The sequence below is a fragment of the Parasteatoda tepidariorum genome, chromosome 8 (genome assembly GCF_982258835.1).
Source record: "Parasteatoda tepidariorum strain Cologne lab strain chromosome 8, Ptep-v5.0, whole genome shotgun sequence".
Taxonomy (NCBI): Eukaryota; Metazoa; Arthropoda; class Arachnida; order Araneae; family Theridiidae; genus Parasteatoda; species Parasteatoda tepidariorum.
Window position 1 is genome coordinate 80,571,821 of NC_141762.1, and position 16,420 is coordinate 80,588,240.

The window sequence follows — 16,420 nt, forward strand, 5'->3', positions numbered from 1 at the left end:
GTAAAACTTTCTTTTTTTTTCTATAAAAGAGAAAAATATATCTGAAATTCAGGAGAAAAGTTTCGATGCTACTTTTACTCTCTAAATATCTATATCAATGATTTACTTTACTTAAATTAATTTTAAATAAAATATTCATATGGAATTTTTTGTTGAATTACCTGTAGCAGAATTTAATTGATTTTATGTATCAACTAAATACGATAAGCAAAATAATGAGAAGAAGATATAAAAATACTTTTGCAATTTTCAAAACGCCGCAAAGCTTATAGTCATTGCTTACTTTGCTCATTAGATTATTAAAAATAGTAACATATGGAAATTGAATTTGAATTTTTCTTTGCACCAGGTTTTGCATCGTTGGAGACTTAAGAAAAATAAATATCATAAAAAGTATTTTTTAATTGTTAAAGAAAACAGCAGTGAACAAACAATTCGCTTGATCTATAAATACCATTGAAAACAGTCCACTTATTATTTATAAAAGGCAATTATTAATAAGTAGGATGTTACAGTTTTCCGAAGAATTTTTGTTAAAAATATAATTTTTGTCTGATTGCTTCAAACTTTTGAACCGCAATGCGCACAACTTTTGTGTGACTTTTTCTAATTTTTTAACATTACTTGAATTCTAATCATTTTTTGGTATCTAATGTTCACAAAACATAATTCAAAGTACCATACGATAGCAATGGAGTGACATTTTGCTTGTAACTAAAACTTATTAAAACAAGTTTAGAATCACGATTTCCCCTGCTGAAATTTTATTTAGACCATTACTATTAGTCTTATGCTTTTCTTATTTTTTCCCTTTCATTAAAATAACCAGGTTTTCTAAGTTATTTATTCCTAAATTATAAAAGCTACTATAAATATAGTGTAGCTTTGAGTAATTATGTCGATTAAAATTTTACAAAATTTTAAATTATGTTTGGAATTTGTCTCCCATTTGTTTTATTTACTGTACCTGAATAAAATAAAATTGGATGTTATGAATAAATAACTCTTTTTGATAGACGCTAGGACTGTGTTGCACTCCTGCAACTCATTTTATTTAAATAATTGAGAGTATTAATGTTTTTTTATGAGTTTGAATTATTTTGAAATAGTATTATCTCTATCTTAATCTTAAAAAGGGAAGAAAATTGGAAAAGAAAGAGGAAAAATTAAAAAATTAAAAATAATTTAAGTTGCTGTTTTAAAAAATAATATATGGGTCACTATATCTACAAATTGCTTTAAAGCAACGCAACCTAAATAAAAGGGTAACAAAAGCATACAAAGAAAATGCTACAAGGAGTCAAGGGGCAAAATTTACTTTTGTATAATTGAGAAGATACACCATTCCCTCCAGAATCTATACAAACGTTTTAAAATATTTTCAGCATGTCATGTAATAGTATTAGTATTATCATATTATCATTTGGGAAAATAAAGTTTTCAGAAATATTTTTGATTGTTTTTCTTGCATATTACGTATAATATGAAGCATCTTTTATCAGTTGTTTCGCATCACCAAGTTTCTTCACAATTTTCGATTCTTTTCATATACCTGTTGTGCTTCTTTATTTTTGCTACGACTTATTAAGCACCCTACATATTATTTACGCGTAATGAACTCTGAAACTTGCATTAAACTAGATGTTATAAGTAAAAAATTTACCTGAAAATATATTTCTCTGCAATTAATTTTTTATAAGTCTCAATGAAAAAAATAACTATCTCTTAAGCAAACTTCACTTCAATACATGCAGGAATTTAAAGAACAAGAGCAAAAGAAACATTCTAAATCGTTAAAAATCACTTCTAATATGCAGGTTAAATAAATTTATAAATATCTTACTTAATGGATTTAAATTGCCAAAGAAACTGATTCTGGCTTCTAAATAATACCATTAAGTGAGTTAACGTTGAAATATTATCTTCATTGCTGAGTGTACCTTAAAAATTCCAGATTTCTTTACGGTGTAAAGTATTGGATCTTTGGACGCATCCTTACCGTAAATTTTACCGTGATGAGGATAATTACGGTTGTGGCCATGGCTTTGTCGCGGGGGTTTAAATAAAGAAATGCTTAGTGCCAAATATTTTTATTAGTAACAAATAGGACACGGACAAACATAAATTTGAATAATTACAAGAAGGAGGAAAATGAAATTCCATTCTGTCTGAGCATCTACTGCCCGTTCAGATGGCGCTGTGGTTGCTTAGCGATGTGGTAGCTACTCGGTAAAATTCGTGATTTTTGCAGAAATATTTATTTATGTAAAATGGTTAGGTAATTTTACTTTCTTCACGAATTATCAGTATTTTTTTTCCGCATCACGTTCCGGTAAAAATTGATTTCACGATAATAAGTACCAGCACCTTAAATTCTGGTTCTTTTTCCCATAATTTGATCCAGATTTTTTCACAGTGTGTCTTTTAAATAATAGCAGTTGCACAATATAAATTTCGCGTTGAAGAAAAGTAATGATAGGGATAGCTAAGGGAAAACTTTTAAGCCGATTTCAAAGAAGCGACAATAGAAATAACCACACCCTTGTCCAAATATTTTAGAATTTCTTTCCCCTTTCTTAAATCATTGATTCTTGAAAATACCCACAGCGAAAGAAATAGCAGTCCTAGACCACTATCTATCAATTGTCTAAATTCAGGTTTAAAAAGAGTAGAGAAAATAGGAAGTGAGAGAAGTGCTCAATCTAACCAACGATCTAGATGCTAGTTTCAATTTTGAAGGAACTACTATAGTATGCATTACGAATGATTTCTTCCGGAATACTCAATAGGGGAACTTCCACGTTTTATATTATGCTTAGATATTTTACCGAATGAAAAGATCTAAACTTTTCTAACTTATTTATCAATATCTAAGTTTTTTAAATTCTCCTTTGTTTTAATATTTGATTATTTTTTTCTTGTTTAATTTTTATAACATGTAATTGAGTCTATAAATGTCATAATTTGCTTTATGAGACGATATTCAGTAGTATAGTTGAAGTTAGTGATTGCAATAATGCATACTTTGCTTCATAAAACGATATTCAATAGTGTGTAATAAATTGAAATTTATTATAGGTTTTTTTCAATACTTTTAAAGATAAGTTATTTTTCTGTAAATGGCACCACTATGATAAAATGCAAATTCAATCGTAATAATATTTTTTTTTAGAAATTTTGAATTAGTCTTTTAAAAAGGGATTTTTGGGGTGAAATCTATGTAACTAAATTTATTAATATTTATTGAAGATGGTATTATAACTTGTATAGGGTATTGGTGGATTTATGACGGTTTTTCTCAGGGATCTTTTTTTTTGGTTCTGACGTCCGCCGGATGCGGGATGACTCTGGACGTGGTAAACAGGTCAGTCTAGATTCTTTCGCCTTGTTGACGGGAGGATAAAAGAGAAGCGATGAATGTGGCTAGTAGCAGTTGCAGTACCAGTAGTAAGCAGTTAATCAGAGCAGTATCCTGGGGATACGGAGTTTGTCCGCTGAAGGAGTGGTTCGTGACAGTATCTCGGAGATGGTGGATCGTAACCTTAGGGAAAGCTAAACTGAAGTCTCTAGCGGGAAGGACTACCGGGATTAGCCAAAAGCCGATATCTTTGAGACGATGGGCCAAGTCCGAAGGAATCTATGCTGGACGTCCGGTGTCCCCCTTCTACATGCCTAAGTCGCTTGAAATTAGAATAGCTGGAGAAATTTCGAGATCCTAGCCAAGGAGTTTGTCCATGAGTTCATCTACATTTCCGGTGGGCGGTTCCAGAGTGAAAGCAGTAAATTCCGTAGGGTACTTATAAAACTTTAAATTTTATTTCGTTAACATTTTAGAGGAATCATTTACCGAAAATTCTGAACTGTTATGTTGTTTTTTTTTTTGTGTAGGAGAACAATCAGCATTTAAGTGTAATTTATAGATATCATAAACCAAGTCTGGGTTTTTAGAAATGTTAAATGAAGTTTTTATTTTATCAATGTCTTTTTTTTGAACTGTAGAAGTTGAAGGTTATGCTTGAGTGTTTTAAGGTTGCATTTTTGTTTTAATTAATGTATAATTGTTTATTCCCATGTTGGCATTTGGAAATGTGTGAAATTATGTTTTTGAAGATTTAGAGGTGCAATAAAAATGAGTTTTAAATGTTGAAAGTTTTCTGTAATTCATTAGATATTTGTCTACTAAATAACCTGGGTAACCGTTACTAAATTTAAATTTTGAGATCACAGCCAAAGGGGTAACGGTACAAATTGGTGCCGTGACCAGGATAGGCAAATTTAATAGAGAGGGCCTAAATGGGTGCTGCAATCTTTTGCATTTCCAGATGCTAACATTTGACTTTTTATGTGTTTTAAAGTTGTATCATATTTGAGTGTATTTATATATTCCCAGTTTTTGAAATAGACGTAAACAAGTTCGGATATATTCAATTAATAGTGTGTTTGTGAAATTTGAGTTGTAACCGAATATGTGTCCTAAAGATAAGCTTTCGCCACAGGATGGTCAAACGGGCGTATTTATACCTGGCAATTTTTCCCTTTTAACGTTGCAAGTACTCCGGCACTGTTAACATATTGTAGGAAATTAACTTTGCAGCTGGAATTTCTTAGGAATCATGAACCTTTCTCTTACGCGGGTGCTGAGGACTTTGCCAAAGATTTACTTGGTAAATTGCATAGTACTTAGGCATCAGCGAGGGAAAATCTAGAATATTCTGCAGAAAATAGAAAAGCTCGTAGAGACAAAAACGTCAAACAATATAATTTCCAAACAGGGGATGAAGTATACTGGTTCAATCCTGTGTTAAAGAAAAACCAGTGCAAGAAATTTGCTAAATTTAATGAGGGCCCTTTCAGGGTGGTTGAAGTCTTATCTCCGGTCACTTTGAAAATCCAACATACAAAAAATTTTGGCTATACTAGGGTTGTTCATGTGGAGAATGTGGCAAAGGCGGAGCAAAGATTGGAAATTTTGCGATCCAGAGATAGTGGGTTCGGTGACCAAATCAGTGGCAGTATAGATAGGGAAAGAGTAGAAACACCTGCTCCAGAAAATCTACTGTATGAGACAGGTAAATTCGTGCCTTTTCCGCAACCTCGTTATAACTTAAGACAACGAGTAAATGGACGGGTCATAAGAAATTAGAATTTGTAAGAGGGGGGTGCAACTAAATTTTTCTTGTTTTAAATTGGGTTATAAATGTTTTGGGGTGGAATGTCAAATGTTCTCCAAATATGGAGGAGGAGTTTATATCTGGCGGTGCATATTTTGGTTACATAAGCCGGAATACAGTAGGTCGGTGGAGATTGTTTTTGTTTTCAGGTGGACCACGGTCCTTTTATGTACATAAGTGTGAAGTGTAGGTCTCCACCGGCAATTGTAATGATGTATGTAATCAGTCAAAACTGGGTTTGTCCCATTTTTGTTTTTTAATGTTATTTTGAAAATGCAGATTATGAATCTTTAGATGTTTAAAATTTGAAAGTTGAAGATTGATAACGATGCTGTACAATCTTTTCCTGACCCCCTATGGGCCGCTGGAAAAGGTATTGCTAAGTGTAAATCTGAGTTATAATGTTTTTTAAAGTTAAGTGTAGTTTAAACTACTTTGGCGCATATTTGATTCCTCTTTTCTGTTTCCTTACAAGGTGCACATTGTTAGGGTCAGATTTGATTTTAGTGATAAAGATCTAAAAGTAGGTTTAAAGCCGCGTGGTGCTTTTGGAGATTTTGAGCTTTAAGTAGGAATTATTTATAAACAGCTTAAAAGAAAAGGAAAAACGGAATTTTTTGTGTAAGACCAGTACTTTAGTTTTCTTGATAAGGTTCCAGGTCATTTTAACCAACAGTGCTATAATGTTTCAAAAAATTAAAAGTATTTTAATTTTTTTTCAGTGAGGCGATGGTATTGTAATAAATTGAAATTTATTATAGGTTTTTTTCAATACTTTTAAAGATAAGTTATTTTTCTGTAAATGGCACCACTATGATAAAATGCAAATTCAATCGTAATAATATTTTTTTTTAGAAATTTTGAATTAGTCTTTTAAAAAGGGATTTTTGGGGTGAAATCTATGTAACTAAATTTATTAATATTTATTGAAGATGGTATTATAACTTGTATAGGGTATTGGTGGATTTATGACGGTTTTTCTCAGGGATCTTTTTTTTTGGTTCTGACGTCCGCCGGATGCGGGATGACTCTGGACGTGGTAAACAGGTCAGTCTAGATTCTTTCGCCTTGTTGACGGGAGGATAAAAGAGAAGCGATGAATGTGGCTAGTAGCAGTTGCAGTACCAGTAGTAAGCAGTTAATCAGAGCAGTATCCTGGGGATACGGAGTTTGTCCGCTGAAGGAGTGGTTCGTGACAGTATCTCGGAGATGGTGGATCGTAACCTTAGGGAAAGCTAAACTGAAGTCTCTAGCGGGAAGGACTACCGGGATTAGCCAAAAGCCGATATCTTTGAGACGATGGGCCAAGTCCGAAGGAATCTATGCTGGACGTCCGGTGTCCCCCTTCTACATGCCTAAGTCGCTTGAAATTAGAATAGCTGGAGAAATTTCGAGATCCTAGCCAAGGAGTTTGTCCATGAGTTCATCTACATTTCCGGTGGGCGGTTCCAGAGTGAAAGCAGTAAATTCCGTAGGGTACTTATAAAACTTTAAATTTTATTTCGTTAACATTTTAGAGGAATCATTTACCGAAAATTCTGAACTGTTATGTTGTTTTTTTTTTGTGTAGGAGAACAATCAGCATTTAAGTGTAATTTATAGATATCATAAACCAAGTCTGGGTTTTTAGAAATGTTAAATGAAGTTTTTATTTTATAAATGTCTTTTTTTTGAACTGTAGAAGTTGAAGGTTATGCTTGAGTGTTTTAAGGTTGCATTTTTGTTTTAATTAATGTATAATTGTTTATTCCCATGTTGGCATTTGGAAATGTGTGAAATTATGTTTTTGAAGATTTAGAGGTGCAATAAAAATGAGTTTTAAATGTTGAAAGTTTTCTGTAATTCATTAGATATTTGTCTACTAAATAACCTGGGTAACCGTTACTAAATTTAAATTTTGAGATCACAGCCAAAGGGGTAACGGTACAAGTGTAGTTGGGGATAATGATTGCAATATTGCATAATTTGCTTTAAATTTGCATTGCAATACTAAATAATTTGCTTATTTTCGAACTAAATATGCCAAGTCTCCTTTGATAATTTGTTTGATATATTCTATGATTTCTCCGTTCATTACCTACCTTTTTATTACGACTATTTTACAGTCCTCTAATTTTATTTTTTTAAAAAGTAAAGTATTTGAAAACTCACTCTTCTGGGCAACCCTCAGGTAGATTAACTGTTACCTACAAACTTATCCAAATAAATAAAAAAAAAACTTTAAATTAAAATATTGATGCTTCGCTATATTCATCAAATTGGAGACTGTGAATTATTTACCATTTTTCTAGTGAACGGTAATAAGCATCAAGATAACATCATACTCAATATTACAAAACGACATTTGCTTGGTACAGGAACATTTCTCAAATTATCTATGGCATTAAGACCTTTGTAATTAAAAGCTGTTGCATTTCGTAAATGAAAACCAATTAAAATATTTTAAGAGCTTTTGTGAATCCCATTTTTTTACAATATTACCAAAGATCAGCAAGATTATGCAAACCGATAAGGAAGTTCAATTCATAACTAAATGAGGTAAATCATACGAAAGTGGATTGTTATGTACGAGTAAAGAAAATATAATTTACATTTAGATTGAGCTTTTAGTTATCCAAGTAATATGATATATGGCTAATATCTTTCAAGTTCATACCTTACTTCTATCAGGTTTGTTTTTTTCACATTTTTATAACGTTTTTTCCTAATTTCAAAAGTATCTTTTACTAAGCATATTTTTCAAAAAATATTTAAATTATTGTTTACATCGCTATTTTTTGTATATGTTTAATTTATACTAGCACGTGATAATAGTTAGTTTCACGCATTTTATTTTCCATAAGGACCTAGGACGTTTTCCTTTTGTTTACTTATAAAACAATGATTTATTTATTTACGCTTCATTAAATCAATTCAAATACTATTAAAATTTGGGCATTTTTCTTTAACTACAGTGTTTATATGATAAAGTGCTTTGTTATATTAATCACATCGGAGATTGTGAATTATTCACCATTTTTCGAGTTCAGTAATAAGCATCACGATAACATCATACACACATTATTACTGAACGCCATTTGCATGGTTCTGGAGCCTTTTCCCAAATTACCTATGGCAACACCTTTATAATTAAAAGCTGTTACATTTTGTAACTGAAAACCGATTAAAATATTTTAAGAGCTCTTGTGAATCACATTTTTTTCGAAAATTAAGAAAGATCAGCAAGACTTTGAATTTATGTAAATGAATAACGAAGTTCAATTCATAACTAAATGAGGCAAATGAGAAAGTGAATTGTTATATACGTGTAAACAAAAGATAATTTGCATTTAGATTGAATTTTTAGTTATCCCAGTACTATGATGTATGGCTATCCTTCAAGAAGTGCATAATTTACGTGAATATTGCTGTATTTATCAACTCGCATTTTATAATGGAATATTGTTTTGTAATTTGGAATTTATGTTGAATTTCTTTATTTTATCAGGTTTGTTTTTCTCATGTTTTCATAACTTTTTTCTTTTCGAAAAGCATCTTTTCTTATGCATATTTATAAAATATTTCAATTATTTTATACATCGTTTTTTTTTTGCGTTTGTTTAAATTATACTAATACGTGAAAATAGTTTCACATATCATTTTCACACATTTCAGAAAATAGTTATTCTGAAAATATATATGCGTTTCCTTTAACTTGCTTGTAGAACTATAATTTATTTACGCAATATTAAATCAATTCAAATATTATTAAAATTGATGTATTTTTCAATTTATCGTAAAATATAGACTTTGTATTTAAGAAAAGGCAAGTTGCATTTATATAAGACAACGTAGAAAAAGCTATGTGGGATGATTCTTCTCAAAAATATAAAATTTTATCGATCATAAAAAGAAATAAATGTTTTTCTTTGAATTGTTTACTGCACTATATATATATATATATATATATATATATATATAGATATATATATATATATATATATATATATATATATAGATATATATATATATATATATATAGATATATATAGATATATATATATATATATATAGATATATATATATATATATATATATAGATATATATATATATATATATATAGATATATATAGATATATATATATATATATATATATAGATATATATAGATATATATAGATATATATATATATATATATATATATATATATATATATAGATATATATATATATATAGATATAGATATAGATATATAGATATATATAGATATATATAGATATATATATATATATAGATATATATAGATATATATATAGATATATATATATATATATATATAGATATATATAGATATATATATAGATATATATATATATATATATATAGATATATATATATAGATATATATATATATATATAACATTTTTCTCAATAACTAATGGGATTTTGAGGATTGGGGGTCATTTTAATAATATCTTTGTAATACCTTTTGTGTTATATTGTTATATAAATGTTATATTTCATTCTATATAATACTTCGGAATAATATAGAATAATATGTACTGTATAAGTAAAGTATATATAAATTTTCAATGAAAACACCACGTACACTATAAAATGCCTTTATATTCCATGGAATACCAGTATTTCACACATTGACGACAACACAATAATAGAAATATTATTCTAAAATAGAGTAATTATACTTTTTTTTAAAAAAATAAGGCATGGGTGATTCAGAATTTTAAATAAAAAAATAGGATAAGTAATTAGTAATGCTGAACATTATTTGCATTTGATTTACTGAAATTTCCTGTCCTTGATTTAAGCGCTTGATCACAATTTTTGTATACCAGAGGCTTAAAACAGATACAAGCAATGCATAAAATATGGTTCAGAAGTATAGCATTTTTATATTATATTAAAAAAATTTATGTGAAAAAAATATTTTGATCAAGATTTGAAAGTGAATTAAGAAAAGTAAAAACACTGTGAATTTTTTTTAATAGAAGTTTATATTTTTTGATTGAAACATTTGTTTTAAGGTGTTATTTAAAAACCTTAAAGCAAATACTGCAATACATGAGACAAAACTTGAAACTTCAAAACTCAAAAATAGAGCATTTGTTATTCATATATTTTAAGGATTTGAGATTTTGAAATTTAGAATGCAAAAGCAAGATTTGAAAAGCTTAATTAAATGTATGACGCTAAAAATATGTGAAAGCACTGAATAACTTCTTATCTAATGATCAAGTTTTCACGAACTAAGACTCAATATTAATAGTTCAAAGATCTAACCTTCGAGGATGCGATGTTCGAAAGATTCGTAGGACTTAATTTAAGCTGTTGATAATTTCAATTGAAAATTGGGTTATAAAAACGTCCTTTCCCTGAATATGCATTCCTTTTTTCGATAAATTTTGATTCCTGACCCTCAAATTTTGGAGGGAATCAGGAGGAATTCCAATTATTAAATATGAGGAAGATTGTAATATGAGGAACAGTTGTAATTTTAAGTTTTAATAGCCTACTCTTGTATAATATTAAAAAAGTTTTCTGCAATTTTGCATTGTTTGAACTGATAAAACAAGAAGAAATTGTAAATTTTTCATTGATATTAAGGAATTTTTCTGAGTGGAAAAAATCTCAAAGGCTGTCAATTTTTCATAAAAAATTATAATTTTTAAATATCCAAGATTTTTGTTCATATGAAAAAGATGATAATTCATAATGGCAACATAATACTGATAATCATAGCTTTGTCAATTCACCCAAGCTGTAGATTTTTCTTATTTTTAGTGAAAGCACCCATAAGCATCCTATAACTTATAATGACGCATTGAAATATTCTTCTTGATGCTAATATTATCGCAGCATCAAAGATAAAAGAAATCATAAATAAATAAATAAGTCGATTAATAAAGCATTAAAAAATAGAAAAAATTTAAATTTATTAAAATTCATTGAATATTTTTCAGCTAAATTATATATTTTTTTCTTCAGAAATACCTCCTCCATCCTCTCCTTCTACTTCACAAGGACCGGAGCCACAGCGCCCGAAATCAGAAAAACTCAGAAACGGCCACCCGCAGAATTCACAGGCCAAGACGGAAGAAACAGGTTATTGAATAATATAAACTTATTATAATTCACTAAGTTAGCCAAACCGATTCATACAGCAAAGAAATGTTTATTTTATTGCAAAGACGAGTGATAGATGACAAAATACATCCACTCAATAAAATTTTCTTACATGTTACAACGAGCACACATTTGGTTACCTGCCACACATTCCAAAGGAAACAAAACAAGACGTCCATGCGTTCAATAGCATGTTTCTAACAATGCCTGACTTGGCAGCAATATCGTGGTATTAGGGTGCGTGAAATTTGTCCTCATAATTTAGCAATGAAGGTAAATAAATTTTGTCTTTCACAAGTTTGCATTGAGTTGATATAAGCTTTGTCATTGAAAGTCAGCATTTGGGGTACATAAAGTATGAGCTTCACAAAGTTTTTTAACCATAATGCTAACAACACTGGAGTTCTTTATTGTAAGTTTGAACAACAGTGATAGAAACAGGCTTTTTAATCCCAATTTTGTATCCTAAATTTTGTTAGCATAAAATCTAGATATTCAGTAACTGTATAAAAAAGCAATAAGTATTCTAATTTTTTTTAAATGCAATATAATGGGAAATATAATTGCTGCAAAATATATTCTAAAGAATAAGATTGAAGTAATGTCATTTCTGCGCATCTCTATGTACATTTTATTAGCCCATTGTAAACTTCGAAATCATTCTTTGGACATTGTATTGTTGGAGTAACCTGTTTACTTATAAAATATATTCTTTTCAAGTTGTGGAGTAATAGTAAGCCAAATATAAGAAAAAAGTAACGTGTCCGGCTTTGTATTATTTTTAGAGTTTGATTTCATTCTTTTCGACTCGTCTCAATCAGGAAGACAAATCTTGGAAAAAAATTTCTAAATTAGGATGGCAGGCATGGCCTCATCCACAATACCCACCCGTTATTGTGCAATATATTTTTCGCTCCAAACTTTCTGTTTCAAAAATTTTGATAACTTAGATGATGTCTGTATTTTTTATCATTTCAGCATAGAAATTTAGTACATTAGATTACAAAAAATGGGGATTACATTTATTTTCGACAAAAAGAACTCGTTAAAAAAATCCCTATATATATTTTTGTTTGTATTTAACATTAGAAAAGCCTAAATCTCATGTCACCCTTATATTTCAAATGCTATTATAAACTTGCTCAAAAACCATTCTCTACAAATCTTAAAATATTATTTACAGGCTCAACAGAAATGCAATACGGTCCATCACCCAGTTTTAATGCAAGCAGCCTTTCAAGCGAGAACTATTTTCCTTCAACAAATTCTAACACGGAGCCAGGTAAGAAAAACTTTATGCATCCCTTTCTTAAATCTTTTATCCACCCGGCAGTATAAAAAAATTTTATCGGGAAAAAGGTTAACGTCATTCAAAAATGTGCACAACTTTACTTTTAGAGGATGGTAGAGAAATTGAGAAGTGAATAATGTATGGTGTGAAAAAGTGTTTTGTAAGGAAAAAGAAAATAAAATTGCAATTTCCACTTGCATTGTTAGGTATAAAGAAAGTAAGAACAGCAATGCCTAGTATATAAAAAAGTTGATTTCTGAATTTATTTTTGTACTATTGATACACTTCCATTTCAAAATTTTCAAATAGTTATCATTTTAAAAGTATAAATATTATTTAAGAAACAATGACTGTATCGAAATATGGACCTTCTTGGATCCTAATACAAGTCGAAGAATTATCAAATCAGTACTCCAATTTTTGCTGTATTTACAAAGATAACGAGGTGTCATATTTTGGCTAAAACATCCTTATTCAAAAATTTTTTTTTATAGTTCACATATACTTTTTTTAAACATTTGAAAAAATTAGCATTAAGAAGTTCTTGCATTTAGTCTACATACTAGACATTTAAATTTATAAAAATATTTTTAAGCGAAGATTTTTAATTTTTTATTCTTACAGGGATAAGAAAGGAAAACAATCAATAAACAGAAAATTACTACTAGCTTATGCAAAAAAGCAAAAATTAACATTAGTAAAGCTAAATGAAATATATTTTTTGAAATTTATTATTGTATTTTGCCTTTTTCTGGTGGCTTTAAATTATTCGACTGTAATCAATGAGCAGAAAAGTACTACTTGTTCAGCATGAAAACAGAAAGACATAAAAATAGTATAAGATAGTATGACAACTAATAATAATATGGGAAAAGAAATGTGATCGCCGAAAAGCGATTGCAGGTTACGCATTGGCAAAATGGTCGCTGTCTAATTTTTTTCCCGTTTACGTTCCTTGGCTTGATCTTTTTCAGCCTCAGTAAGTTTAGGCTTTGGCGTTGTTTTTCTTTTTTTTCTTTTCTTGTTTCAACTCTAACGTGCCAATCTGTTTGGAACCCTCCTTCTTTGTGATATTCACGTGAATTAGTATTGAAAACGATCCAGTTTGCACTGTAGGTTAGAATTTCTGATTCTTAATTAAAACAATAAAAAATAAAATATCGTTCAAATGATGAAATTCTCTTTTATTCCCAACTCAAGTAGTATTTATGGATTTCTATGTTCCCATATCTCAAAAATAAACTCACCAACTTAATGCACAACAAAATTAAAAGTGAAAAAAGAATTCTAAAAATATTATCAAACAGCAGCGGTCACCATAGCAACGCATGCAATGTCGACGCATGCGCACTGTTTACAGTTACTCTTGAACACAGTTGAAAAGTGTAATGATGCCATCAAACTCAAAACAAGACCCATTTTGACAATGGATAATACCACCACAATTGATAAAGCTAAATTAATTCTTCAATTTTATTTATTATTATATTTTGCCCTGTCAGGTGGCTTTAAAGTATAACGTTAAGCCAAACTTGTTTCCAGCAGTCCAATCCATCAAAATTATTATTTACCGCCTAGAGTATCTAGAGTATCATTTGGCAGGATGCTGCTCGGAACCAACTCATGATAGTCAAAATTTATCTAAGTTAAACGAATTTCACCGCACTTTATCTATCCGAGGGATCCTGGAAACCTTTTTCTTCGTTATCCCTTTGTCTATCATGTCTTTGTTCATCATCTCTTTTTTTATCTTCTCATTCTTCATCATCTCTGTCTTCCGTTAAATAGTATACTTAAGCTGCATTGAGGTAGTAATAGAAAATACCAAATTTACTAATATATAATACATTGAACCCATATCTGTATTTTTGGTACCTATAAATCCGCACCAATTACCATAATAGCAGTAGTTATAACCAAAAGTAATTAAACATTATTAGAATTATTAATAGCATGATGATATTTTACATTTAATCATTCAATTAGTAACTATTACCAAAATTAAGTGAGCATCATTGGCACTAAAAATTTTACGGAATTTTTTCCTACATGATTAATAACCATTAAACCATTAGATTTTCTTTCCAGCGAGTAACTTATTTTCTTGTTTCAATTAGTACCTATTACCGATAATAATCAAGCATCATTGGCGTTAATAACAGTGTGCTTTTTTATGTTTCTCCTAAACAAATTAGTACTATTTCTCCATTAATTTAGCATTTCAGTACAAAATTTTAGATGATTTTGTACTGAATACCTTTGTTTTAAATTAATATAATTTTTAATAAACATCATTTTAAATCACAAGTACCATCAAAATAAACACGTTATTTCAGATAAACTTAGGAATACTAATTTGCTGACGCAGTTCGCCTATGCTAGCGGGTTGAAAATGGAATAAATTTTTGAATTTCGAAATGCTTAAATGCAGAAAATTTTATTCTTGTAATTAGAATATTAAAAACTTTAGGAATTTGAAAATCAGTATATATCTTTGGATAACGCATGGTATCAAAAATTAATACATAGTGAAAGTGATGCACAGTGACTATTACGAGAGACTGGTAAACTTTCGTTTTCTATTAAAATGTTGAGTTAAAGTAAAATAAAATTAAATTATTGGTCAGGATTTATTTTATTTTAGTTATTCAAACTATCAAACATGCATAAAAAACAGAACTCTGCTGAACTTGAACTTTATTTTTTTTTTAAAAATGGCGTTATTATTTTAATTTTCCTTTATTTTAAGTATGATAATAGAACGGAAAGTGGAAAAATAGAAGACAGATAAATTATTACTTTATCTTAACTATTCTTATTACCTTAAGCTATTTTTCCTCACTAAACCTTTTCGAAATTCAAAAATTTAAAAAAATACACGTATCTATAATACATTTACAGAGTATCTACAAAATGGATGACAATTTATGAACGTATGAAGAAAAAGACAAAAGTGCTCCGCTTGCTTCATGGTTATTAGAAGAGTAATACTATTTGAAAAATGCATTAGTATACATTTGCCCCAAGTGTTAAAATAGCTCTAAATTTTCCCACAGGGTGGCGTTGGTGGCCATAAAACAAATAACCATGCTTTCAATCCAGCAATACTTTGCAGCAATAATATAAAGTATTCTCATAACAAAATTTGCACATACGCGTGATAATTTCTCAGTCGAAATTGACTCACTAGTATTACAAACGTTATGTACTATGTCCTCAAAAGATTGGGGTTTTTGGTTTTGTATACACAGAAAAAAATTACAAGGGTTAAAATCCTGGGAATAGGGATGCCAGTCTATGTCTTTTCTTGTATGGTTCTAGAAGTATAGAACAGTGACATGATCATCCAAATAATTTTCCAAGAATCCAAATATCGTGACCATTCGATGAGATCTAGTACCATCTTGCGTAAACCACGATGAACCATGTGAATCCACCAACGCATTGTGTATGGCAGAAAAAAAAATCATGCAGAACATCAAAATATAGTGTTGCAGTTATTGTTTGGTTAAGGAAAGATGACCCAATGATTCCTTTCTAGAAAAGAGCCACCCATACCATTACTTTTGACGAATGTAATGATGATTGAACAGAAATAAGGAGACTTTTCTTTCAGGTATTTGCAAAATCTTCTGTGTTTGCTAGCGTAAGTTTGGTGCCTTTTCACCGGCGTGGTTGCTGCAAATCTTACATACGGAATTCTATAGAATATAACTTGAAATTAAAAAATCTCCTTACTGTTATAAGTAAAGTTCCTTTTGGCTTAACGTTATCAAAATTTTAACACTAATGCCTTTTCTACCTTTATCCTATGCTAAAAGGGAATATGCATT

The 16,420-nt window shown here is 29.5% G+C and overlaps 1 protein-coding gene across 1 annotated transcript in view; it reads left to right on the top strand.

Moving 5' to 3' along the window:
• Nucleotides 1-16,420, top strand: part of LOC107454682 (neurotrimin) — a 196,623-nt gene that overhangs the window by 176,703 nt on the left and 3,500 nt on the right. The window contains exons 7-8 of the mRNA XM_016071956.4: nt 11,159-11,275; nt 12,480-12,578. Of these exons, the coding sequence (XP_015927442.1) occupies nt 11,159-11,275; nt 12,480-12,578 (216 nt within the window). The remainder of the gene's footprint in view (nt 1-11,158; nt 11,276-12,479; nt 12,579-16,420) is intronic.